A 26,440-nucleotide genomic window follows, 5' to 3' on the forward strand; every position below is an offset into this window, starting at 1 on the left:
ATACAAATATGGACAAAGAGGTGCAGCTGAGAGGGGGGCTGTGAGCGTCATGGTGGATGATTGACATTGAGCGAACTCCGAGCTTTCTGTAGCTAAGGACTAACCGAGCTAACCCGGAGATAACAGGGGCTAACCAGCTAACGGAGGAAAGCGGGGTAAACCTAAGTCACGTTATTGGCCAGCTAAAAACCGTGGTTCTTCTACATTTTTCTTACTTGAAGCGGGCGATCGGGTGCCTGTCAATCAAAAGGACACGCCCCTAAATATGCCGAACTTTGAGATTAAATTACTTTTACTACGGGCGAGTCAGAAAAAAATTCACTCCCCTCACAGTTGTCATGAAGGTAAACCGGACCTATAAAACCTGTAAACACGTTTATTTCTGCTGTGAAGTTGGTCTTTTTAACATGGGAGTCTATGGGAAGTTGCTCTGTTTGGCAGCCCCTAGTGGATGAAGGGGGGAACTGCAGTTTAAAGCTCTTCTGCATAGGCTTCACTTTTAACCGTCGGAATCACCGTCCATCTCTCATATACGGTCTATGGTCTTTGCTGATTGAATGATTGTGGTTCAATTTTGGTGGCAGTTCAGAAAGTGATCTTGGATATTTCTAAAATAAAAAAACACAGCTTTTTTTTTTTTTTCTTCACACCTTGTACTTACACAAAATGCCATTTTTACCCCAATTAAAATTGCAATAAAACAGCGTTTTTTACGCATAGTCATTATTGGACACCAGGAACTGTAAAGAACATCGTTTCTACAGTATTTATAGAAATGTCGTATTTTAGCCATAAAAAATGGCGCTTTTAAAGCCGTTTTGTGAAGAAAAATTGCGTATTTTACAGCATTTTAGCCATAAAAGATGGCGCTTTTAAAGCCGTTTTGTGAGGAAAAACAGCATATTTTACGGCGTTTTAGCCATAAAAAACAGCTTTTAAGTCGTTTTGTGAAGAAAAATGTCTGATTTTACGGCTTTTTAGCCATAAAAAAAACCGTGCTTTTAAAGCTGTTTTATGAAACAAAACAGAGTATTTTACGGCGTTTTAGCCATAAAAAAAAAATGGCGCTTTTAAAGCCGTTTTATGAAGAAAAACGTCGTATTTTACGGCGTTGTAATGCAAACGCCCTAATTAAGTGGCGATGTTTGGCCTCTTTGGCTTGCCATACTGAATTGGCTTCGTTATCGCTTCTCGCTGCAGCGGCGTTCGTCTACTGTCAACACTGATTTTACACAAAAACCTCCGCAGCATCTCAGCTCGTCGAAGAAAATGATACACAGGAAAACGACTGCCAGCATATCCCGGAATAAAACCCTGCATCTGTAGACTTTCTGGTAAGTTGAGTTTGGTGTTTTGGCCGCTTGTCCCCGCCGTTAGCCTGTTAGCATGCTCCGGATAGCGTTAGCTTTGGTTAGCTTGCTTTAAGCATCGCGCTGTAAGAAGGCTAAGGTTTTGTAGACTTGCGTCCATCTAGATCAACTGATTTGTTTTTAGTTGTCATTGTACGAAGGTGTCCTCTTTTTCCCCTGAAGAATTGTAGCACAATAGCAGCGTTGACGGCTGTGTAATTGCCCTCATATGTTCGGGTCAAAGCAGTGACAGCCAGCCAGAGTTACTGTCTGGTTGCAGATCATGGGGTGTTTACATGTTGTTGGAACAAACACAGAGCGATTCTAATCTATCTTTTCATTTCTTTCAGGCAGACAGGGTGTAGTAAAATGTTTTTAAATGACTGCTATAGCATCCAGACACCTTTTTGTTTTCTCAAGGGCGAATTTGTCACGCAGGGTTACAGCTGTGACAACAGAGGCCAGTTTTAGATGTCTTGTAAGCCAAATGAGCATCTATAACATTGATTAATGACCTTATTCTGATTCATACATGTAGAAATATTATGACTTACTAAGCAGACTGTCTGGAAATGCAAGCGGGGAGAACAACCTGATCATGTTGAACATTTGTATGGAACTGCAAAGAAAATACTGAGGATTAGATGAAGAATTGAAAGCAATCCCCTTATGTTGGGTGATGTAAAAGCTGCTGTCCCCCCCTCTTTGCACCACTGCTACCCAGTGCTGATTCATGGCTGATGCTACAGCCAAGCCTCAGTTTCTATACAGTTGTGCTTATATGTATTCATCCCCTTTCATTAAAGAAAAAGGCTGAATTTACAACAGTCACTCAAATAACTGGAGACTTTAAAAAGGAACAATAACTAAAATTTTGCAAAAATATAATTTAGTAATATAAGACACTGTTTTTTCATTTAATTGAGTTGAAGAAAGAAGAAGAAAAAAAAAACAAAACAAACAACAAATTGGTCCTGGACAAATTAGAGCATTTTTCTGTTGAACAGTGGGACTGACTTCTCAGTCAGAAGTCAGACTGAGAGGAACAGAAAACACCTGACTGTAGCTGAAACATTAAAGGATTGTTTAACTAAATATTAGTTTGAGTGATGTAATATGTAATAAATTATCTTGTTTGCTTTAAAAAAAATTATATTGAACCAGAATTAAAAAATAATGTCACAATTTTCATAAATTTTTTATTATTTTAGTCGATTTCAGCTTATTTTACAGGCAGCTGTTTTTTTCCTTCTTTAATGAAAGGGTATGAATAAATATGAGCACAACTGTAGATGTGTTGTCATGAGAAATACTGGAATAAGGATGCCACTGGTTTCTATTGTGTCCTCCACACATTACTTCTCAGAGGCTCATTTTAATCATTGAGCACCGTATCTATGATCAGTTTTAATTAGACCTGTGACGATATGCTTTTGTCCCGATTTGATTCCGATTTTTTGGGTGCCGATTTGATTTCAATTGCGATTCTCACAATTCTTCGATATTGCTGATTTTTTTAGATTTAAAAACTAAATAAATGTATAAAACTTTTTTTTGCATGTCATTTTTGTTTATATCAATGAGGAAAAAACAACACAGTAGCCAGACCATCATTCTGCTTCTATAACGCCCAAAAAGACAAGTAAAAAGATCAATAAAAACAATAAAAATGACAAAAATTTTATACTGGATCATTTTTTTATATGAAAAAAAAAAGATTTTTAAATAAAAAAAAATCCATTTTAAAATTGTGAAGCCAAAATATTCTGATTTTCAATTTTTTTTATTTGATTTTCCTACCTCTAGTTTTAATTATTAGTTTTCCCCTGTATGTCCTCGTTTGTGCATTGCTTTGTTTTTGTTTGGGTGCTTCCATACATTTGTTAGCCACCTTTTTTTTCACCTGCTTTAGGAATGTAGATGCAAATTAGCAGTTTGTTCTCATCCAGGATTGTGTCATGTATTTTTGTACTGATCCTCTTCAGCCTGGACAATGACATGAATTAATGGGGGAGAAAGGGAAATAGTACTGAAACATCAATATAAAAACAGCATTATTATCCTTCCTTTTCCTTCCCTCTGTCGCTGTGTGCTTGCTCAGGATGGGGGATGAGTTGGACCTCCAACTCAATCTGTTGGTTTCCTTATATAGGCTATTATGAATTGGCTTTCATTATGGTTTTTTTTTTCCTGTCTGTAAAACGTCTTGAGATGGCATTGCCATGATTTGATGCTATATAAATAAAGTTGAATTGAATTGAATTATCCCATCAAGATGTCCCTTTCTTTAGTTATTTTGAAACAAAATTAGCTAGTTGAAAAGTAAATTGTCATAGCTTTGTGAATATATGCAAATTCTTCTATTGTTCTATTGTTGTGCGTACTGGCAGCTTACTGGTGCTTTTATTTTGTAATTTTATGTTGAAGGTCATGACTGCTTCTCCTCCAGACACCTTCCTTCCTTTCCCCGCTTTAAATGGCAAACATGATGTGCGTTCTTCTACATCTTAATGTTTAAGTAAAAAATTGGAGAAAAGGCATCATCTGTTGTATAACTTCCACATCATGTCAGAAGAAACAGAAAATGCTGCGAATGCAACAGTTTGCTTCTCAGTTTCTATCCCTTACGTCTCACCTTACTTAGTCATTTAACACATAGACACTTGCAGGCTGCCAAATGCCAACTCTGTACTATATTTCCTGATGAATGAAGCCGTCCACTGCCAGATTTGCATTCAGTTGCTGCTCCCTCCTGCTTGTTTAAAACAATATTTTCTTTTCCTCATTTGTCTGGTCCTCCTTTTCCTTATGGCTTTCTACTTTCAGACCAGTTTAAGCGGGTTTGTACGGAGTGATGCCGGTGGAGAGTGGGAGCAGCGCTGCCGCCCGTCAGGCCAAACAGAAGAGGAAATCTCACAGCCTTTCCATCCGCAGGACCAACAGCACTGAGCAGGACCGCTCAGGCCTGCAGAGAGACATGCTGGAAGGACAGGTGATGGTTACTCCTTATACTCTAAAGGGTTGACTTTAAGTCCTCCTGAATAACTTAAATATTCCCTGAATATTTCCAGCTACTCCTCTAAACGACCAAACAGCTCTTCTCTTTTGGCCGACGTTATTAGCTCGCTGTCCTGGTGTTGCTGTGTGCACCCGTAAGCACTCTGGTTGTAAGCCTAAGCCAATTAGGTATTAATGCATCTGTTTAGAGGACACACAATGTTTTATACCAAGCTGGATACAACTGCTGCATTATTCACGTCTGGTTTTAATTTAGTTGGAAACTGTGGGGTGTAAAGGCTTGAAATTCAGGAATTGTTCATGATTGAAGGAAATCTCACTGCTGTTTATGTGATGAGCGCATGTGAGTGTAAGCTGCAGTGATTACAGACCGCTAACGGTCAACGTGACTCTTCTTGGTGGTCGTCTTCACCTCTCCTGGAGAAGCAACGCTTTCCCAGCATGCTACATGCTCCTTTGCTCTTTTTTTTTTTTTTTTACTCCATGTTGAGCTGCTCTCTTCTGTCTTGTGCAGACAGATTGTATTTCTTTTCTTGCAGAAGGGATCTGACTTTGTGTGTGTTCAAGTGTTATTTTGCTGGTAGTGAAAGGAACCAGCAGGGGGCCTCTTGTCTGCAGCGTCTTCATGTCGGTTTGGTGGATCAGAGCTGAAGTGACGAGCTGCATTTACTGTATGATGTTAAAAGAAAGCCTTGAGTTGGAGCAGATCTGAGGTGAGGATGGTGTGAGGATGTCGTAACTCTTGAAGCATGAGACAAATGTTGAGTTCAAAATGTCCATTTTGGATCTGCAAATCTGTTTATTTCCACGGAGCAGCTGGATGACACATCATACAGAAGCCGATCTTCTTTCTCTCATTTCAACCTTCTGCTTGTGACCTAGAAAATGACCTGGAGAAAAATGATTTTCTAGAACGTCTCCAGTCCTGAACTGCACCTGGGTGAGAGAAGGCTGAATAGAAGGAGGAGCTATAAAGGGCTGTATATGATTAACTCTACATCACACACATCTGACAGAGATGCTGAACCAAAGTGTTAAGCTGCAGCCTGTGATGCATTATGAGTTAAAATGAGCCTCTGAAGGGAAGATGTCTCATTTTGTGAAGCGTTTATGTCGTTGTCTCCTCTCTCTTCGTGTCAGTCCTCGTCTCTGCTCAGTTCTCACCAACACGAGTCAAATGAGGAATCCAGTGTGTTGAAATGGGGAAGTATGACGATGAGAAGGCTTTTCCTTCCACAGCTCAACCTCTGCAGGAAGATCACAGTGAATTTATAGGTTAAAATTTTGTCCCGTGACTTTAACAGTGGTGGTGTTGAAGTTCTTTTACTCTGATGTACAGTTGTGCTCATATGTATTCATCCCCTTTCATTAAAGAAAAGGCCGAATTTACAACAGTCACTCAAATAACTGGAGACTTAAAAAAGGAACAATAACTAAAAATGTGTAAAAATATAATTCAGTAATATAAGACACTGTTTTTTCATTTAATTGAGTTGAAGAAAGAAGAAAAAAACCAAAAACAAATTGGTCCTGGATAAATTAGAGACTTTTCTGTTGAACAGTGGGACAAAATACCGTCAGCAGGTGCAGAAGTCTGACTGAGAGGAACAGAAAACACCTGACAGGAACGGAAACATTAAAGGATTGTTCAACTAAATATTAGTTTATGAGTGATGTAATATGTAATAAATTATCTTATTTGTTTGCTTATAAAAAAAAAAACATTTCTATTGAACCGAAATTAGAAAATAATGTAATGATTTTCATAAAATTTTTATCTATTATTACTTTAGTCAATTTCAGCTTATTTTACAGGCAGCTGTTTTTTTCCTTCTTTAATGAAAGGGTATGAATAAATATGAGCACAACTGTAGGACTACTGCTCTGTCACCATGACGTGGGGTTTCTTCACAATGGCCACCTTTCATCAGGATCTGCTGACAGTTGCAGAGTTTACCAGACGTTAGAGAATCAGTCACCGTCTGTAGAAGCAAAACCAACACTTGTATGGTGTCTTTACAGAGTTCTGCTTTCCACAGGCAAACCAAACATGTTGTTAGCATTGAAAATCCTACATTATATTGTATTATAAGCTTTTATTTTACTTCTCCTTTACAGAAAGCAGTCTGAAGGACCTCATTTCTAGTTGTTACTTTTCTTGGTTTGTTAATTATCTACAGAATCATGTACAAGTCTTTAAATGCCTACATCTCAGACAAACATGGTTTTGGACCAGTCAGAGTTGACCGGGTCTTTTAACCCTTCCAGACAGAAGCTGAAACGGTGTTCCAGACAGTAGAGGATGAGGTTTTACCGGTGTGTTCAGAGCGTAAAAGCTTTGTGAAGTTAAATGTCTGATGTTATGAAGGCTTGTAACATATGTTAATAATGTTAATTATTATCTTTTCCAGTCATTTCCACGGTTCCCAGTTAAGTTAGGTGTTTCAACATATTTAGCGTATTACTATTATTCCAAATAATTGTCCTGAATCTTTGATGCTTCTGTTTGAATTGACTGTAAATCAATTTTCAAGGCTGGAAATGAGAAAGTAAAGGTTTAATAGCTGCTGCTTCATCTGCTTTGATGTGGACGCTACATTTCTCACCATGCAGTCACAGTGGGAGGAATATTGAGCTGGTTTTGTATTCAAACCCTGGCAAGCGTCGGTTTTTCTGGTCAAACTCGTTGTAATCCCTTCCTCATGACTTTTGTTTTTTCCACCCTGGTCGCATTTGGTTCCAGTCGTCTGATAATCTGGAATCCCTCATGAGGATGGAGGTAAGTTTCAGGTGTCTTACTCTGCGTTTCTGAACATAGTGTAGCACCCCTGTGTAGCGCTTGTAATTATTGTGTAGGTTGGCTGTAGTGTGGATTAGGTTTGGACTGAGAGTCGGCGCTGTGTGATTTTTCTCCATATTCCAGCAACCATTAATGATCAGTAACCATAACATGTTATCTTTATGCTTTATGTAAATGCAGCCTTGTAGTTGTTGTGTTGGCGTCTTCGCTGTTGTAATAAATCCAGGCCTGGAACCAAAAGTCAGCTCTTTGTAACCTGCAAATATTATCCACAGTAATGTTACGCAGGCACAACTAAATGTTTAATTTGACTTCATTTAACAGGAACTGTTCCAGCTTTGGAGCGCTGAGGATATCATGTCTGTGTGTGTGTTCCTGGCTTTACCTGATGAGGTTTTGTGTAGTTGGTTTTGTAGACCCCTCAGACCCCCTGCTGCAGCTGCTCCTCTCTGCCTGACCTTCTCCTTGTACAGTTTATTCCGGCCTGTGTGCTGCGGTGCTCTCATTTCAGCTGCCATCATCAGTCTGTTAATGCAGACGGCACACTTGACTGATTTTCCTTGGAAAGTGTTGCTGTAAGCTCCAGTTGGACCCCAGTGAGCATGGATTAGGCGGAGTTGACCACGCTCAGGAGGCAAAGAGGGCTCACGCCGTGCTGTATTTCTGTTTTTCTCAGACTTCAGACTGTCAGAAATGCTATTCTGTAGAAATATAAAAATGTTGAGAAACTGTACAAAATGTAAACAAAGTAAAACACAGTTATGGAGCAGAGAACACACATCAAATGTTGCAGGTTTAGTATTCCATAAAAGTATTAGCTTATGTTAGTCCCCTCTCCTTTTAACAGCAGGAATGTTTCTTATTTAGTCTGATGAAGGTTAAAGGGCTGCAGTTTGGTTTCAGGATGCATCACAGTTTCATTCTGCACTGCAGTCAGGCATGTTAAGCACCCAGACTCTCTAATCCCAGGTCATGCTGCGCTGCAATATGTGGTTCAGCTCTGCATTTCTGGAAGCATTCAATACCTTCCCTGAGGAAATACGTCTTCTGTATAGGAGCTATGTGTTTTTTGTTTTCTTTTAAGAGAATTGGCTGTTATGTAACTTAAATAATTTTGTATTATATTTTAGTATATGAGGTTATATTACACGGATAGATTTTCATTTAAAGTCTGTTATTTAGCTTTATGATGAGTGAGAACGGTGAGGTGAGACAGGTAATTTATGTCACGTCCGGGGGCGTTTTTTTTTTTTCTTTTTTTGTTTGTTTTTTTTTGTTGTTGGAAATCAGTGTCAGGTGGTGTGAGACGGGATGAAATGATTTTTTGACCACTTTCAGGCGTTTAGTTGGTTTATTTGTAAATTGGAACAAATCTATAATGATCCACCTTTATTCTATTTTTTTGTTTAAAGAATAATAAATTATTTGTAATTTTCTAAATCCTTTCCCCTTTCATTTTATTTGGGTTTTGGAAGTACGTACAAAAATCAGACAGTCCACGCCGCCGCCGCCTTTATAAGGAACGTGGAAAAGGCTGGTTAGCAGCAGATGTTGCTCTGAGACCTGAATATGCTTTTCAGTAATAACTGAGTCTTTCCACATGTATAAGTTTCCAGCTCCACGTGCACTCCAGCCATCAGAGATGCAGGGCTGTGAACTGACGGATGGTAACTGCATAAGTAAGAAGTTGTGGCATCCATGATTAAAAAACAAAACAAAAAACACATTTAAATTGAGATTTTTCTGTCTGCAGAACAGTTTTTCCAGTTTTATTTCTGGAAATTTTTAGTTCTGCTCCCGAGATGACGGGCATATTTCTCAGTCTTATTCATATATGTCTTTATTTCTGCATGGCAGAGATGAAACCTGCATTTGAGGAGTTTTACTGAACCCATGCTGTGATACCCTGTTACAGAATCACATCTGCTTTTTAATGTATCCATTTTTAAAACTCATTTTAAAACCCTTTTTTTTTCCTTGGCCTGAAACTCAACGTCAGTGTGCTTTTAGTTTATTTTTATCATTGGTTTTTACTTACTATTTATTCAGTGTGTTTTATTGTTTTAATTCTGTATTCCTTGTATGACCTGTTGTTTTATTGTGTTATTTATTTGCATTTGAACTGTTTTATTGAGTTTTTATTTTGGCCGATTGTGTCCAGCACTTTGTTTCAACTCTGGTTGTTTTATAAATAAAGTTGAGTTGAGTGGAGCATCATCACCTAAAGGCAACAAGTTCGCAGACAGAGATGTCTTTAGATGCTCTGAATCCTTTACAATAAAATATTGAAAGTCCTCACAGTTTTACACTGAAAGACATCATTCTGAAGACGCTTCATAATTTGTAGATGTCAGAGAGACTCTGCCTCTCTAAAGTGCTCTTTTTAATACCCAGTCATGGAACTGAGTTCACTTTTTTTTTCTTCCTTTTTTTAAAATTTTTTTTTATTTATCTGATACCCATCCGGCCTTCTGTGCTGGCATCCATACATCACAAGTCGGTACAATACTTCACTTTTAACATATGTTATACATTAAACCGGATGAATTTGGGTTCATGAGTTTCAAATAATTTAACTTTTTATTTTTTATACTCACAAAAAATGTAAGATTGCGTCATAAGGATTGAAGATATTACTGTTTGAGATTTTAATAACTAAAGAATAAATAAGTAAAATGCCAGTGACTGGAAAGCACAAGTTAAAACATTTTTATTGCATTTGTGCCCACAAGTCTAAGCAGGATTACAGGCCTCATAAAAACACAAGCAGACACTTTAAAGGCGCCAACGCGTCCACTGGCCTCTCGTGCTTCTCGTGTCCTTTCCTCTTATGCAGACTTTTATTGACTTTTATTGATTCTTTCCTGTTTGAGCCTGAAACAGAAATTCACTTTGATTTCCTTCCTCAAGATTTAATGTGTCATAAGACGCTTTTCTTGTGCTTTGTTGCCATAAAGCACTTTGTGATGTTGCTGCAAAACTGTAAAATGAAATAATGTTGAGGTTTGTTGTGTCGCTGCTATTTTCTTTGTACAAACCAAGCTTGTTTCTACTGATTTTTATTTATCTATCTTCTGTAGGGTCCTGATATTCAGACTTTCCTGTTCAGCATCATGTTCCTTCTCCTCATGCATGCATAGAAACTGAACCAGAACACCATGTCCACATGGCCACGTTTACTATTCTCCCCTTTCTTCTTCTTCTCCTGCAGGACTCCAAACTGCCTTTGTCTCTGAGAGGCAATCTGCTGGACCTGTTCGGTCAGATCGAGAGGGAGTTTGAAAACCTCTACTTAGAAAACATAGAGCGTAAGTCACCACGAAGGCCAACAACACACCCATTTCTGCTGAAAGCTTTTTAGTCTTTTGCATTTAAGTGCTGTGCAGACAGTTTGTGGCACGTTTCCACGGTGATTAAAGCAGAGGACATCATTTGTAGCACTCACGCATGTGACTAATTTGGACGAGGCTGCAGTTATGTACCCTAAAAAGCTGCAAACAATAAATTATTTGTTGTTTTTTTTTGTTTGCTTGTGCAACATTCCAGTTTTCATTTCAGTTTCTCTGCCTGCTGCATTTTTTTTTACAGTCCTTCATGGATGTGAGCAGACTTTCACTGTGGAATGTGCTCTCTTATCTGCTCTGTGACGTTTATATCACAGGAAGCTGCTCAAAGTGCTCAGTGAAGTGGTTTTTACTGGGAAATATGTGTCGACCCTGGAAAGACTCTTCCTGTTTATTTCTCATTTAATAACTGAAAGAATTGAAAATTGCACACAAATGCTTAATTTTCAGCCTTAATCCAGCATCAGCAAAGTAGTTTTTACATCAATATATACACTCTTTGACTACTTTGTCCAGATCCACCTTGCTGGTACCACTTTGGACCCCGTTAAATCTTGGCTTCATTTGCCTCTTTTCCAGTAGTATCAGCTTGTCTCAGCTTGGTCCTGTTTCTTTTCCATTACAAGTTAGTTCCAGGTCTAAAATGGGCGGGGTTTGTGTGAAATCACTGTGACGTCAGTGTTGTGCACGACAAGCTCTATGACAACACAGGACCTAGAGGCAATCTGCTACTTGGTCTGTGGCTCGCCGGTCGCTGACCGTACATCGTCTCCATTTGTTGGAACCACTTCTAGTCTCGTCTGTTTGAACCACTCCGACCATTGTGGTCCTTGACCTGTCGATGGTCACCTTTGGAGCTTTTTCAGCTTCTCTCGACGCTGCTGAAAACTCCGTTGCTACCCGTAGCCACTGAGTCGGAAAGCTCTTGATAGATTTTTTCATTTGGTGTCGCTCCATCTAGTTCCCTCTGTATCCTTTCCTCAGCAACCAAGCAAAGAAATGTCTCCACCTCAGTGTTGGACCACGGAACAGACTTTTGTTGCGCCATTGCTTGTCACGTAATGTAAACAACTTGCGAGTTGGAGTCGCTCTTTCAGTGATATCACTCCCTGACCTCTGATTGGCCACGCCCCTGACCAATAGCGGCATGCAGTCTGGAGACTTCACACACAACCCGCTTCAGCTTGCTTAGAACCTGGGCTGAAAAGTTACTGAAAAAAGGACCGGTTAATGGGTACAAAAGCCAAGTGGAAAACCCTACAAACCGAGCCGAGGCGAGTTAAGTTGAGACAAGCTGATACTGATGGAAAATGGCCATTAGATTCAACAAGGTGCCTCATCCTGCTGGACGTTTCCATCAGACAATGCTGCACTGGTCACAAAGCAATGGACATAGGATGTCGGTCCCCTCACCATTACACCCCCAGCAGCAGCCTGAAGCAATGATACAAGGAAGGATGGATCCATGTCTTCCATTAGATTGTGATCCAAGTGCCGGTATCTGAATGTGGAGCTGAAATAGTGACTCGTCCATCTTCTGTTGTCTGAATTGATGAGTCGGTTTCCTGCATTGCTGCCATGCCATTGGTTGATTAGACGAGTAAATAAAACAAAGTGTCGAAGAGTGTGTAAAGACGTGAAGCATCTTATTTTTGCTGTTTCTATGTTGTGGCAGCTGCCGGCTCGGCCATGCTGATAGCACCACTTTCCAGACCTCCACTTTATCTTCTGCTGTGTATTTTTAAGCTAAGGGCTCTTGCGCTGACCATAGAAACAGCTCCTGTAACACCGTGTAACAGATCCCGTGTTTGACTTTCAGTGCGCAGAGAAATCGACACGCTGAACGATCGTTTGGCTGCAGAGGGACACACCTTCGAAGGAGCAGATTTAGCTAAAGGAGCTCTTAAAACAAAAGGTGGGTCACTGCACACATCTGCACTTAAGCTCAGGGTTTTAGACCCTTTGTGTTAGAATAAATAAAAGGGTTTAATAAAAGTAAAACTATATTATGGCAATTTTAACATGTTTGTGTTGGTTTGTTTGGTATCAATGCACAGCGAGTCACAGCACCAGCCAGCTGTCTCAGAAACTGAAAACAACCTACAAGGCTTCCACAAGCAAGGTAAAAATGTTCTACCCATTCTTTTACGGGTCCCATTTTTAACTATAAATGTATTGAAATATTGTAAGTTTTAAAATGTGGCAAAGTTTATGAAATCTAGTCAGTCTTATTTGTGAGTTTTAAAGTGTTCCAAGTTAAAATGAATGACTTGAAGCAGGATTTTGGTTGGAGGAAACATCTGTCACTCTGTTTACGGACAGAAAATCAGAGATGTTTATTTATTATTGTCAGCTAACACGTGAAAAGGTTTCACCTGCCTTTTGTTCTTTAGCTCGTCAGTGTAACGTGACGTGATTTTTGATTGTTAAAGAGTGGAACTGCTGTCTTTTCACCTTTTTTTGCTCGTAGCCGCGTTCAAATTCTTGCCATGCCAGAGTAGGTGGATCCCGCAACTTCAGCGTAACCAGCTGGGAGTTGTGGGGTGGAGACTCATGGGTAACTTGTTGATTTCTCCCCTTTGTGTGCCAATATGCATGAACAGCCCAGCCAGGGGGTCGACCCTCCCTCCCCTCGAGACTTGGTCATTCAAATGTAGGAGTTTGAGCTTTTACTCTCCGTTTCTGCGTGAGATAAAACCAGTTATTTATTATCTCACTAACGGGCTTCTTCAGTTGCACCTCTTTGGTTTTGATTCAGCTTCTTGTCGGCATAATGGTACACTGTGGAGACATCTGTAACACGAAGCAGCCCTTCCCTCAAAATGCTTTTTACACTTTGAATAATAGATGATTCAAGGAAGAGGAGCATTTGGTGGCTGCTTTAAGTCATTCCTCAGTTACAGCAGAGTGGAGTGTGCAGTCTGCTGAAAAGCACTTTAAACCCACTGCCTGGGTCTGACATGTACAGGGTCTTTAATTAAACTGATATAATCAACTCCTACAAAAATAAATCAACTTTTAATCTGTCATTTAATACTGACAAACCAGTTTCTGGTGATTTTATTCCTACCATGTCGATCTTCAGGTTTTACTGCATCAGTGAGCAAGGGGCGGTAACTTAAACCAGGTTGAAACTGCTACATTAGATTAAAGTTTATATTTGTTTCTCACAGATTTCCCAAAAAATAACATTTTAAATTTTATGTCTTCTGATTTATTTTCCTTCAGCGTTTTCCTTCTCCATTCCCTGGCGAAGCTAATCCGAATTAATCTTTTGAAAATAAGATTCTTTATTCGTGTTGCAGGCAGAGAAAGTCGTGTTTATATGTTTATATGTTTATATGTCATGTTACAGCAGCCAATCAAAAAGTTCCAGATCTCAGAGGTCACATAAGCCATTAAATAAAGAAATCTGACTTTTCCGTGCTTTTAACCGAACATAACTTTTTAACTTAAAACGGTGTTTCCGACTTGTTTTGATGGTGCATGTGAATACCTGGAGTTGGTGTTGTGCTGCAGCTTCCCGAGGCAAAGAAAGCACACTTTGCAAGGTTTTTCCAGCTCACGGCATTATTTTGCATCCGCTTTTCGCTTTATGGTGCCATATCACGTGCCGGTAATTGGATAGCAACGTAGGTTGGTTTGAACACGCACTGCAGTTCATTCTGAGAAAATGTCAGTAGAGATGAGCTTCAATATCAAGCTGACTTTTACTGACCGGAGAGATCTCAGAAAAGAGACAGGATGAAAGAAGCTGTTGTTAGGGGATGCCACAGTGTGAAAATTAGCCAAAGTTGAGTAGTTTGACATCAAAGTGAATAAAAATATTCTGTGTGGCATCAGTAGGTGTTGGTTTAGACCTCCTGACCCCAAAGGAGGGAAATTAACGACTACGATGAACATTGTATCTGCATTAGTTCCAATTTTATTGTTTATTTTTTCTGATTTTTAGTTTCCATTCAACTATTCTTACTCCTAACTTACAGTAAATGGAACAGAAATTGTGGATCAGGACTCATAAAAGAGATATAAAACTTGTTTTACCTTCATGTCCACTTCATGCTCTTGTTGAAGATTGACGTTGTAGAAATAAAACCATGAGAAACTTGGTCTTCCAGCAGAATCCATTACCTCTTTTTGTGGGATAAAATGATCTAATCATTCAACTTTTGATGAAACTTGATGGAATTAGATACTTGAATTAACAAATCAAAACCTTTTAAATCTTGCGTTTTGGGTTGTCCAGGTTTTGGACATTGTCCTTACCCCCCACAGGTTTAACACAGCTGACACTGCGTTTCTAATCATGTCATCTGGACAGATGTGTGAGTTTAAGACACAACACCTCGATGGGAAACATCATGACCCAGTAATGTTACTCTGCTGGTGTCCTTCCGACTCTGGCTGAAGGTTTGTTGTGTTTTGGACTGAAAAGAGCCTCGTCAGGTGACATTTTGTCCCAAGAAGGTCTGAAACAAGCGTAAGATAGATGTGGCTGCGCCAGACTGCACACTGACACTCCCAACTCTAGAGCGATTACCTAAAACCCACTCTGCAGCGCTACACCCTACATGCCCCAGTCCCCTTTGCTGCTTCTTTTTAAATGTAACATGATGCCTCAGTGTTGCATTTGTACAAGTTGTGGATGCATCCTCATTCTCTGTCCAGTACACACAAATTATTGTTCATCCTGTGTTAATAAAGTCATCATCCATTTGTCTTTCATGAAAAAAAAAAGCAGTTTTCTGAAGTGTTCGCTTTGCTAACAGCCAGCAACCACCGGCCTTCATCAGACTTAGTGACCGTAGTCTTCATCGTAGCATCAGTTTGAGTTTTTAACAGCTAAAAGATTTTCACACAGGCTCTGTTAAACGTGTAGCCTTGCAGTTCAGTCTAAGACGATGATGATGCCTTTTTCTTCCTCCCTTTCAGTTGGAACTTATTTAGTGGTCTTTGTCCAAAACGCACCAGGAGTCCTGTTTGTATCATTCCCATCTTTAATGTAAACACTTCAGCCAAACCTTCATAACAGCTGATATAAAACCACTGACCTGTTTCTTGTCTCACCAACTTTGGCCCCTTCTGGACCCCCCGGCGCGCCCCCGCCCTCCTGCAGTTTTGCATTGACAGTAATCTGCTGTACTGATACAGAATAATTAGTGTCTGCATTTTTATGTTGATATTTTTGTTGCAGATCTTGGTTTGCTGGTAGCTCATGGTGTTTGTTTTAAAGCTTTAGAAGCTTTAGATTGGTGGGATTATGTACCAAACCCACCCGTTATCTGCGTCGACCATAGACTGTATATAGAGATGGGCGGAGCCTCCGTGACGTCACCCGTAGGTTTCTGAAGAGCTAAATTGAAGCTCGGTGGGCGGTTCCTACCATCGCCATCTTGGCAGAGGTGTGTGTGTCGTCTCGCCCGGAAAATACATATAAGGGCAAAGAGGTGGAGCTAAGTCACATTATTGACCGGCTAAAAACCGCGGTTGTTCTACGTTTTTCTTACTTGAAGTGGGCGATCGGGTACCTGTCAATCAAAAGGACACACCCCTAAATATGCCATACTTTGAGATTAAATTACTTTTAAACGTGCGAGTTAGAAAAAAATTCACTCCCCCACAGTCGTCATGAAGGTAAACCTGACCTATAAACCAAAAATGGATTTTTGAACCAGGCTGTAAACATGTTTATTTCTGCTGTAAACATGTTTATTTCTGCTGTGAAGTTGGTCTTTTTAACACGGGAGTCTATGGGGATTTGCTCTGTTTTGCAGCCCCTAGTGGATGAAGGAGGAACTGCAGTTTTATGCACTTCCGCATAGGCTTCACTTTTAACCGCTGGGGGCTCCGTCCATCTTTCATATACAATCTATGGCATAGACAAGCTCAAAGCAAACTGCGTTCTAGATGTTTGATCTTCAAGGACTGATATTATTTAATCTAAAACACGCTTCTTTGCCCCGGCATACTACAGGGACCCTGCTGAGCAGCTCCTCAGTGATCCTCAGTTCTGCTGACCCGCTTCTGCCCTTCATCAGACCAGGGTTCCTACACAGCTCTGGAAATACAAAATGGGTCTTTGTACACCACAGAAAAAGGTTGAAACCTGCTTAATCACACTTAAGATTAATCAGGGTTGAATTTTATTAATCAGGTCTGGAAGTAAACTGATTTGATAGTTTCGAGGAAAGAAATGGCAAAATATGTCCCAAACATCAACTGCAGGAGACTCCATTTTGAGAAGAGGTGTTTAGGAACCCTGCTTGCCCCACATCATGGACTCCCGCTGCTCTGCACTAACGTCACTGTGATGTCCGTGTCAGATTGTGTCTAGTTTCAAAGCAACCACATCCAGAGCCATTTGCCAGCTGGTGAAGGAGTATGTCGGTCACAGGGACGGCATCTGGGACCTCAGCATCACCAGGACCCAACCTGTGGTGCTCGGTACAGCATCTGCAGGTAGTTTCTGTTTGCTCTCTGACTTTTGTTTGTTTATTTCTGTTCTTTATAACGTGGTTTGTGTTGTCTGGGATCTGACAGACCACACCGCCATGCTGTGGAGCATTGAGACGGGAAAGTGCCTCCTCAAGTACATGGGCCATCAAGGATCAGGTACGTAGGCGCTGCTGTTTGTGTAAATGTAAGAACCATTTACTTGTGAAGGCGTTAAATGGTTTTACTGGTTTTAAACAAAACTTTCTGTTCCTTTGCAGTCAACTCTATTAAGTTTCATCCTACTGAACAGATGGCACTGACAGGTAACGGCACACATAGTTTCCTTCAGCCTGCTCTGTTCTGTCCGTCTACCTGACAAGCCTCACCTGTTTCCCGTTTCTCCCCGCCAGCCTCCGGAGATCAGACTGCTCACATCTGGAGATACATGGTGCAGCTGCCAACTCCTCAACCCGTCGCAGATATCAGCGTAAGCCCGAGCAGAGCCGCCGTTTATTTACAGCTGATGTGAAAATTCCCAGTTTTTCCAAGTGGATCTGCTCCTCTGTCCCGCAGCAAACACCCTGCGAAGACGATGTGGACTTTTCAGACAAAGACGAAGCCGACGGCGAGGTGGACGGCCCGAACGACTGCCCTTCCATCCGCGTGGCGACCACGACGCTCCGCAGCCACCAGGGTGTGGTGATTGCTGCTGATTGGCTGGTGGGGGGCAAACAGGTTGTGACGGCTTCTTGGGACCGAGCTGCCAACTTATACGACGTGGAAACATCAGAGTTGGTCCACTCACTCACTGGTAGGAGGAAGCATGGAAGTTATTTCTCCTTTATTTAACCAAGTAATCCTGTTGTGATGAGGAGAGAGACCCGGTCAGAAAATCAGCCGAATAAAATAAACTACATTAAACTACAACAAACTTTATCAAACACATATATAAGTCAAATTACAGTAAAACAAAAGACAGTTGTTCATTCTGTCTTTCTAACAGAACAATGTCATTCAACCTTCGCTGCTTTATCGCCATAGCAACATGAAACCGCTTATATAGGAACTATTTTACGTTGGCCTGGATGTACGTTTTATACCAAACAACCGCTGTCAGGCTGCAGCGCGTTTCTCTCATTCACCTGTTAAAAGACGGCTGATCTGAACCAGCTGGTTAACGCGTTGCTATGGTAACGCCCCGTAACGGAGGGATATTACAGTGTTTAACTGGCCGAACTATGTATAGGAAAATAATGCAGCCAGTTGTCACTGACAATGGTATAAACTATGTTTAGGTGAACTTCCACAACCTACTGCAGTTATTCTACATTGACCTGCAGCCGGAGCCGACTGAGACTGGCCGCCTGGGAGTGCTTTAGGACGGGAGAGGCTCCCGCTGCTCCTTCCTTACAGTAACTGCAGAACAATATGTGCCTTCAAGTCAGTCGCCAAAACACCAGAAAAGTCTCTAATAACTCCAGTAAAAGCTGCTAGATTTGTCGCTTTTAACAAAAAAAGTCTCCAGATTTAGCGAGAAAGTCTCCAAGTTGGCAACAGTGTCTGAATGAAAGCAAAGCGGCTGTGGGAGGAGTTTACAGCACACCCTGTAAACTCCTCCTCTCTGGCATTGCTACAGAGCGTCTCTGCAGCAATGCCAGAGATGCTCGATTAGCAGCTGAAGACAGCAGGAGAGGAAACTGCAGAGAGAAAAATAATCACACCTTTCTATTTTTATGATCGTTGGAAACCCAGATCGTAACTGAGATTAAAATCTGATTAATCACCCAGACCTAGTGTTTAGATATTCTAGAAGTTTTCCCTGCAGAGCTTCCTAATTATGCTAATGGTGTGTTCAGACCAAACGCGTTTTGAGCGTTTTTGACGCTCGACGCTGCTCACTAAACTGCCACTTTTGTGTCAGACGCCCAAAATGCTCCTGATGGTCCTGGTGGAAAAGAGAGGGGAAAAGGCGGAGCTTTTCTTCCGGTCAGTCTGAATGATGGCGGATTCAGTGGAGCGATGGCATGGTTTTAATTGATAAATAAAGCTAGAGAACGTCGTCGTAGAGCAGTGATAGTCACTGTTAATGCAACAAGAGCCGCACTCAGCAGAGAGCCCCCCCCCAAACTGTTAACTGTACAGTGTTATAACGTGTGATATCAGTCAGCAGTGACGAGGCATGGCGAGGTGTCGGCTGCTAACGCACGTTAACCGTCTTGTAATCCATCCCTCATCTGTCTCTCCTGCACACACGCAGAGTCAAAGCGCATGTTTTAGGCAGCGTGTGACGGCAGGTGTAGCCTCTGTTCCTGCAGCAAACTTTTATTCCATATTAAACAGACACACTTTTAACAGTCCATCAAGACATCGGCTAGTTCTTACTGTGGACATGTTTACAAGTCACTCTTTCTTTCTACGTGATTTCTTCTTTAAATCTTTTATTTACGATCGCTTGAGAATTGTTTCTCCACACATTGAGCACAAACACGTCGGCTGCACAAAAGTATCACATTTTAAAACATAATTGTGAGAGTACTCGATTACTCGTAGAAGTAATCGACAGAGTCCCTGATTCCAAAAGTACTCGATAGTTGCAGCTCTACTCAAGACCAAAACTAGTTTTTCTGAATGAATGAAAAATGATGAATAAAACGTTTTATGAGTTTATGAAGGACAAGATGTAATGTCGTTTTATGTGACATTGTGTGTTTGTGTTTCTGTTCAGGCCACGACCAGGAGCTGACCCACTGCTGCACACACCCCACCCAGCGTCTGGTGGTCACCTCGTCCAGAGACACCACCTTCAGACTGTGGGACTTCAGAGACCCGTCCATCCACTCAGTCAACGTGTTCCAGGGTCACACCGAGTCAGTCTGAAAGCAGCCTTGGCTTTCTGCTAATCTTTCTATTTGTAACGTGACGTTCAGGTCAGGTGAAAAGTAGCGACTGACACACATTAAACAGCTTTTCTGCACGACTGAGACGGAGAATGGAGGCAAACGCGTCGACCAGAGATGGAAACGTGATGCTAGTTTGGTAGAAATAATTCTCGATGACACATGCATGGCAGTCACTCCAAAAGTTATTCAGTCAAAAACCCAGGAAAACATCGCAGAAGGAGCAAAGGATCAGAAAAAACCTTCACATGAGGTAGAGACAGGAACGATGTGATGACTCAGAAACCTGTTTCCTCTGCAGCACGGTGACGTCTGCTGTGTTCACGGTGGGAGACAACGTGGTGTCTGGCAGCGACGACCGAACCGTCAAAGTCTGGGACCTGAAGAACATGAGGTCGCCCATAGCAACCATCCGCACAGACTCTGCTGTTAACAGGTCTGGAAGCTGCAAACTCGCCAATATGTAAACGCTCAGAAACAGGCGAGAGGCAGACGCCTGAATGAATGAAGCAAATCATCTGCTCTTTGTACATTAAAAACAGGGTTTACATTTCTACTTTTATTTCTTAAGAAATGACGAGAAAAAAGATAAAAGTAGGAACGACTTGTGTAAATTTCATCAGCTTGTCTAGATTTTGCCTGCTGATTTGGCCAGATAAAAGCTTAATGTGGAAATCTTTGTATTTTTGTTGCCGTCTTCTGCAGCTTAATCACGCCTGACATCCTGAAACGTCCTGCTCTGCTTTCTTTCTGTTCAGGATCAGCGTGTCGGTGAACCAGAAAATCATCGCTCTTCCTCATGACAATCGGCAAGTCCGGCTGTTCGACATGTCCGGAGTGCGACTGGCTCGACTCCCGCGGAGCAACAGACAGGTCAGCCGCAGCTTCACTTATGGAAAAGGAAAATAAATGACCGTGAAACCCCAGAAATTAGCTGGATTTCTGCATTAATTGGACATAAAATGTGATCAGATCTTCATCTAAGTCAGTTGACAATCTTAAACTATTAGCGCACAAACAGCGATGTTTGTAAATAAACACAACATATAAACATTAACAATGTGTAGGAAGTATACAAACATCTGGTTGACCTTTTAGCAGCGCTAACCTCATCCAACCGTTCCTGTCACCCAACGATGGGGAGGACGTTTGGAGCATTTGTCTTGTTTAATGTTTTAACCCTCACGGATTTGTCAGCTGTTAGCGTGTGCAGGAGATTTCTGCAAGTCTTTATCTGTGATGATCTCTTCCTGACCTCATGGAGCTTTCTGCACCAGGCTTTTTTTATTTTACCTTTACAGGACGACTAAACTTCATTCTGTCTCACTCTGGACTTACTCACACAGAGGCCTTTAGAGATACTTTTCTAACCCTTTCCAGCTTCATGCAAGTCAATAATTCTTCATTATAGCTCTTCTGAAAGCTTTTTATGGATCACATCAAAATTAGCATCAGTTTTCTGCACGGGTGCATGTTTCTTCCAACCACCACCACCAATCACGTAACACTCCAATGGAGATGTCATTCGCCGGCGTTGTGCATACCTTACCACCCCACACTGTGAATGTTTACATGTGGTATTAGTTTAAGAAGACTGTTTGTCCATTGTTGTGACTTACATGAAGACCTGATCACATTTTATCCAATCAAATCAAATTCTATTCATCTTACAAACAATGGAAAAATTAGAGTAACAGGCATAAAAGTGTGTATAAAAATGTACTTTGAGTAAAACAAACAATAAAAACAGAATAGAGAAAACTAGATAGGTTGTGTTTAAAATAAGTACATAATTAAAAACTTGATCTAAAAGTGAGAATAAATAAGGATGAAGTAAAACAGGAGTAAGCCACGGTAAAGGATCGGCCTGGTGAGACTTCAGCAGTTTCAGCTCCTCGGTTCCTCTGGGAGACCGATCCACAAAGTGGAGCCAAACAACTAAAAGTGGACTTCCTGAGTCTTTGTGCAGAGCTTGTCATTTACTTTGGATCAGGTGTGTTGCAGCAGGGAAACGTCTGATACTTGCAGGGTCGTGTAAGGTGAGGACTAAGGTTGGGAATCGCTGCATTAGAGGACCTGGGAGCTCTGCTGGCTGCGAGATGTCTGAACGATGAGAAAGACTTTATTTCATCTCAGAGTGGAGAAATTCACAACTATTACAGAATAAAGAAAAAATGAACACGCATCACAACAAATATAAATCTAACACAAATATACACATACATATAAATAAAAACAACACGAGCTATATACATATTTACATGGTGGAATATGAAGAAGTATGATGATGTCGGTCGTGAATACGGAGGTGTTGCACAGGAATATTTTAAATCTCTTTTGAAAACTCATCTTTTAATTTTGGCTTTTAACTCCGGAGAGCAGGACCACTCGGTCTTTTTAACTATTTTGTTGTCTTTATTTTAGTGCTTTTAATGTTGATTTATTTTATTTTACCTGTGCAGCGTACAGTAAACCTCTGTTTACCTCTGTGACCTTTACTTTGGTTACTTTGAGGTATGTGAAAGTGCCCTACAAATAAAGTTTTGATTTGATTTGATTGATAGTATTATGAGTCGTACAGCCTGACAGCAGCAGGAATGAAGGACCTGCGGAGCTGCTCAGCCCCTCCCTCCACGGTCTGGTGCAGCGGTTTGGATGTAAATCTGACCCAACACCGTTAAGATGAGTTTAACCTGATGAGGGCGATGCACATTGATGAACTCTTTGTACAACGTTGTGTAAAAATAGCTGGAAGCTACTTTCTGTCTGTAGTCCTCAGAAAAGCTTTACGACCATGTTTAGTTTTTTCTGTTGCTTCCTGCTCTTTATGACCAGTTTAAGCTGAACTCCCGTCGGTTCGCATACGTACGCTCCGTCCTCAAGGTGCCTGTTACAACTCCTTGCTCTTTCACACCCTGACTCGTTCAGCAGATCCAAACTTTACGGTTTTAACTTCTGTTGATGCGATGAGTTGGACTGTGATCCTCTTCTTCATCATGTCGTCGTTCAGGGTCACCGCCGCATGGTTTGCTGCTCCGCCTGGTGTGAAGACAACACCACCTGCAACCTGTTCACCTGCGGCTTCGACCGGCAGGCCATCGGCTGGAACATCAACATCCCCGCTCTGCTGCAGGAGAAATGACCTCCTCCTCTTCCTCCTCTTCATACCAGTCAAACCGCGAGTCTGAGCTCGGTGTCGGACACCTTTTCCTAGGTTTACGTAACAGCTGTAAGAAGTTATGTTTCATCTGTGGGTGTGTGTGTGTGTGTGTGTAAAGCTGTCTGTCGCATCACTGATGGGATGAAAACGCGACTGTTCCCAGCTGTGTTTTAAACCTGCCTCCCCCTCAGAGGGGCTTCTGTAACCCTCTCTAAACCCCCACGTTGTACAGAACGACAAGCGGCGTGTTCCACTGAGAAAAGCACAAATATTAAAAAGTAAAGCTTGAGTTTGAGCCGCATGATGCAACACGGCAGATCTGCTGCTTTGTACGCTCCAGGAGATCATCTGGTCATTCGTCGACGCCTTCCCTCATCTCGGTTAACGGCGTTTCCTCGACTTTTTCTCACCTGTTCGGCCTGTTTTCGCCTCAGCTTAGACGCTGCTTTCTGGAGTGTCAGTCGGAGAATTGCACCTTGTTTGTTTCTTAAAGACCCGCTAGCTGTTACAATTTAGTTTTTCTTTGTTTAGAATGAAAAATCTCTGCAAGGAAGGTTTCCTGGTTGTTCAGGTGTTTATTTGGCAGGAGGAGCGGTGGAACATGGCCGCTTCTCCTGACCGATACTGTGGATCGTGCTGGTTTTGTACCACAGCTGCTTCTGCGGTCATGATGCTTAGACTGAACTGAATATTCAGTTTTCATGGAAACTCGCTGTTGATTGGTGGAATTAAAGACGCCTGGCGAATGAGAGGACATTAAATATATAGACACGCTGCAGATCCAGTGTGTGTTTTCTCTCCTCACTGCAGCAGCAGATCAGCGATGAAAGGTCAAACATAGACTCAGCTTTAGGTTTATTGTCATAAATCTTTATCAAATCGTTCTGTCTGATGAGAACACGCAGTCCTTCTCCTTGTGGAAACAGTCCTGTGAAGTGTTCATGAATTAAACTCTTCTAGTTTACGGTGTTAGTTTGTCCTCATGGTGATCTGCCGCGGCACAGAGCTGCTGAATTTAACCCAGCTGCAAGGCCTCACTGTCATTCCCACGTCAGAAAACATGGCGTTTAATGCCTAAATCACTCATGTAGCTCCACAGTTTGACTCGGATCATTTCATCCGATGGGTCTCCTGTAGGGGAGCCGTGAACTGGTGAGAGGTCAGGACGGCTTTAGTGATGACATTTCTGGAAAAAACCTCAAAGAGGCGCAGTATCAGCTCCGTAAGGGGTTTTACCTGCTGTTTCTGGAGGAATCTGGTCTCATTTCCAGGCTTTTCACCACCTGGAGGCTTAACTTCACTCAGAAAGGAAGAATAAGTTGTTTAGTGTCGCTTTAGCCTCCAGTTTTCACCACTAACAGGTAGAGTCGCTTCCTTTTCTGACAGAACCTGAAGGCACGTGACTGAACTGAAGTGTGAACACGGTGACCATTAAACAGAATCTAACAGGCTCTCATTAAATCTGATCTCATTCAACCAGAAAAGGGACGGATTTAAAAAGAAATAAAGTTTCCTGTGATGCCTCCTCCTGTTGGGGGGTTGTAAAAACCTTGTTCTGGTTGCTGGCAGCACCTTCCGGTCTTCTGAGGCGCGTTGCGACGAGCTTCTCACCACTCAGCCGAAGCTGCGTTCGGGGGAATGGAAGATGTTTCCGTCACGTGTGTGTGTTAGTGTGTGTGTGTCTGTTCTGGTCTAAATGTTTTTAAATGTACTAATGTGCAGTCGAGTCACCGCAGTAACACAAAGAAGCAGCACAGCTCCTCTCAGAACAATTGTAAACTTTGCTTTGGATTTAAACGTCGACATGTTCGCTGTTCAGACGGAGCGGCTTCTGTTTATACGTTCCGTCACATGTTGCTGCTGCCTTCTCACAAGCTGAAAGAAGCTAAATAAACATGTTTGTTGGTGGTTAAAAGGAAAAATACCAGTTTAGATGAAGTTAAAATGCCTGCATTGCTTGTTAAAAGGCAGACGTAAAGCGTTAACCTGCTCTAAAACACGTGTGTCATACAACTTGTAATAAATGAAAGTTTGGCTGTAAGCTGCTTTATCAGCCTGCAGTTTGTTAACATGGTTTTATTTTCTATGGATTCATTTTATTTCTGATGTCGGGTTTTCATTTTACTTTCAGGGAAAACTGAGTTTATGTTGTTTATCCAGGGATGAACAGCAAATCCACAGCTTGTCAAATGTATGGAAGCCTATTTGCGCCGCTTGTAAATAAAAAATAATGACAAAGTACCTCATAATTATGAGCTTTGAAGTAAAATATTAGATAAAGTGATTGAGGAGAAAAATGTCATGATGATGTGATTTAAAGTTGTAATTATAAGATTTAAAATGTCTGTTTTTGAGGTTTTGTCATAATTATGAGAAGAAAATACTGAAAAAACACAAAAGGTCATCATGATTATGAAATTAATTTATTAATACATGCTTTAAATTTAACTATCAGACCTGAAATTAAATGTCACAAAATAAGATATACTTTTTAGCTTGTAAACCTAATTTTTCATCTAATCAACTTTGCTTTGGATGTTTTATCTTAAAAAATATTAATTTAAAATCTAATATGACTTTTTATCCAATAGTCATGACTTTTATCTCAAAATTATTATTTTATATAAAAAAATTGTCTTTTTATCTCACAACTATAATTCTCATCATGATGAATACTTAATAGACTTTTTTCATTTACAAGTGTCAGGAATGGACTTCCGTACAATCAGGCTTCCCTTTAGTGTGAAATGGAAAAAAAAAATAAGACAAACTTATAATTTAGCTGTTGATAAACAACATTTCATTCATTTAAATCTAAATTGTCTCCAGATATTTGACGAGACACTTAGTAGTATTTTTTTCATTTACAAGTGTCAGGAATGGACTTCCGTACCATCACGCTTCCCTTTAGTGTGAAATGGAAAAGAAAAATAAGACAAACTTGTAATTTAGCTGTTGATAAACAACATTTCATTCATTTAAATCTAAATTGTCTCCAGATATTTGGCAGCATCACACAGCGGCCTGGTTTGTGGTTCATTTCAGACGAGTCAACTCCTGATTTCCATGTGTCTGTCTGTGTGAATGTTTGATCTTTCCCGTCATTTCTCTCTTCTTGCTCCTCCACCGTCAGGTTCAGCAGGTTTTACTGTTTTCTACCAACGCTGAGCCACGTTCTTACGCGTTCATGAGTCACCAGTTTCAGCCGAATGTTCAGTCGCACTTTTCACACCATCAGTCACCGTAACACAGATCCCACACTCGTCTTGAAGCCTTGTTAAACTGTTGCTGCTTGGTGTTTACAGTGTTTCATTTGGTTGGTGTCATAAACAAACACCACCTCTCAGTTCTCAAAGTGAATAAATAAAAAAACCACCACAGATTTGTGGATGATAGCTGTGTAATGAGAAACAAGCGTCTGCTTGTTGAATAAAAAA

General features: G+C 41.0%; 1 protein-coding gene across 1 annotated transcript; it reads left to right on the forward strand.

Annotated features, from left to right (window-relative positions):
• Nucleotides 1-1,199: 1,199 nt before the first annotated feature.
• wdr37 (WD repeat domain 37) lies at nucleotides 1,200-26,440 on the forward strand. Its single transcript, XM_079243393.1, has 14 exons — nucleotides 1,200-1,334; nucleotides 4,176-4,341; nucleotides 10,379-10,475; nucleotides 12,331-12,426; nucleotides 12,569-12,633; nucleotides 16,835-16,970; nucleotides 17,052-17,123; nucleotides 17,225-17,269; nucleotides 17,357-17,433; nucleotides 17,520-17,757; nucleotides 19,672-19,813; nucleotides 20,145-20,279; nucleotides 20,602-20,716; nucleotides 22,854-26,440. Exons 2-14 carry the CDS (start codon nucleotides 4,204-4,206, stop codon nucleotides 22,983-22,985), a joined length of 1,488 nt encoding a protein of 495 aa, XP_079099519.1. The 5' UTR covers nucleotides 1,200-1,334; nucleotides 4,176-4,203; the 3' UTR covers nucleotides 22,986-26,440.

Source organism: Telmatherina bonti (assembly GCF_933228915.1).
Source record: "Telmatherina bonti genome assembly, chromosome: 7".
Taxonomy (NCBI): Eukaryota; Metazoa; Chordata; class Actinopteri; order Atheriniformes; family Telmatherinidae; genus Telmatherina; species Telmatherina bonti.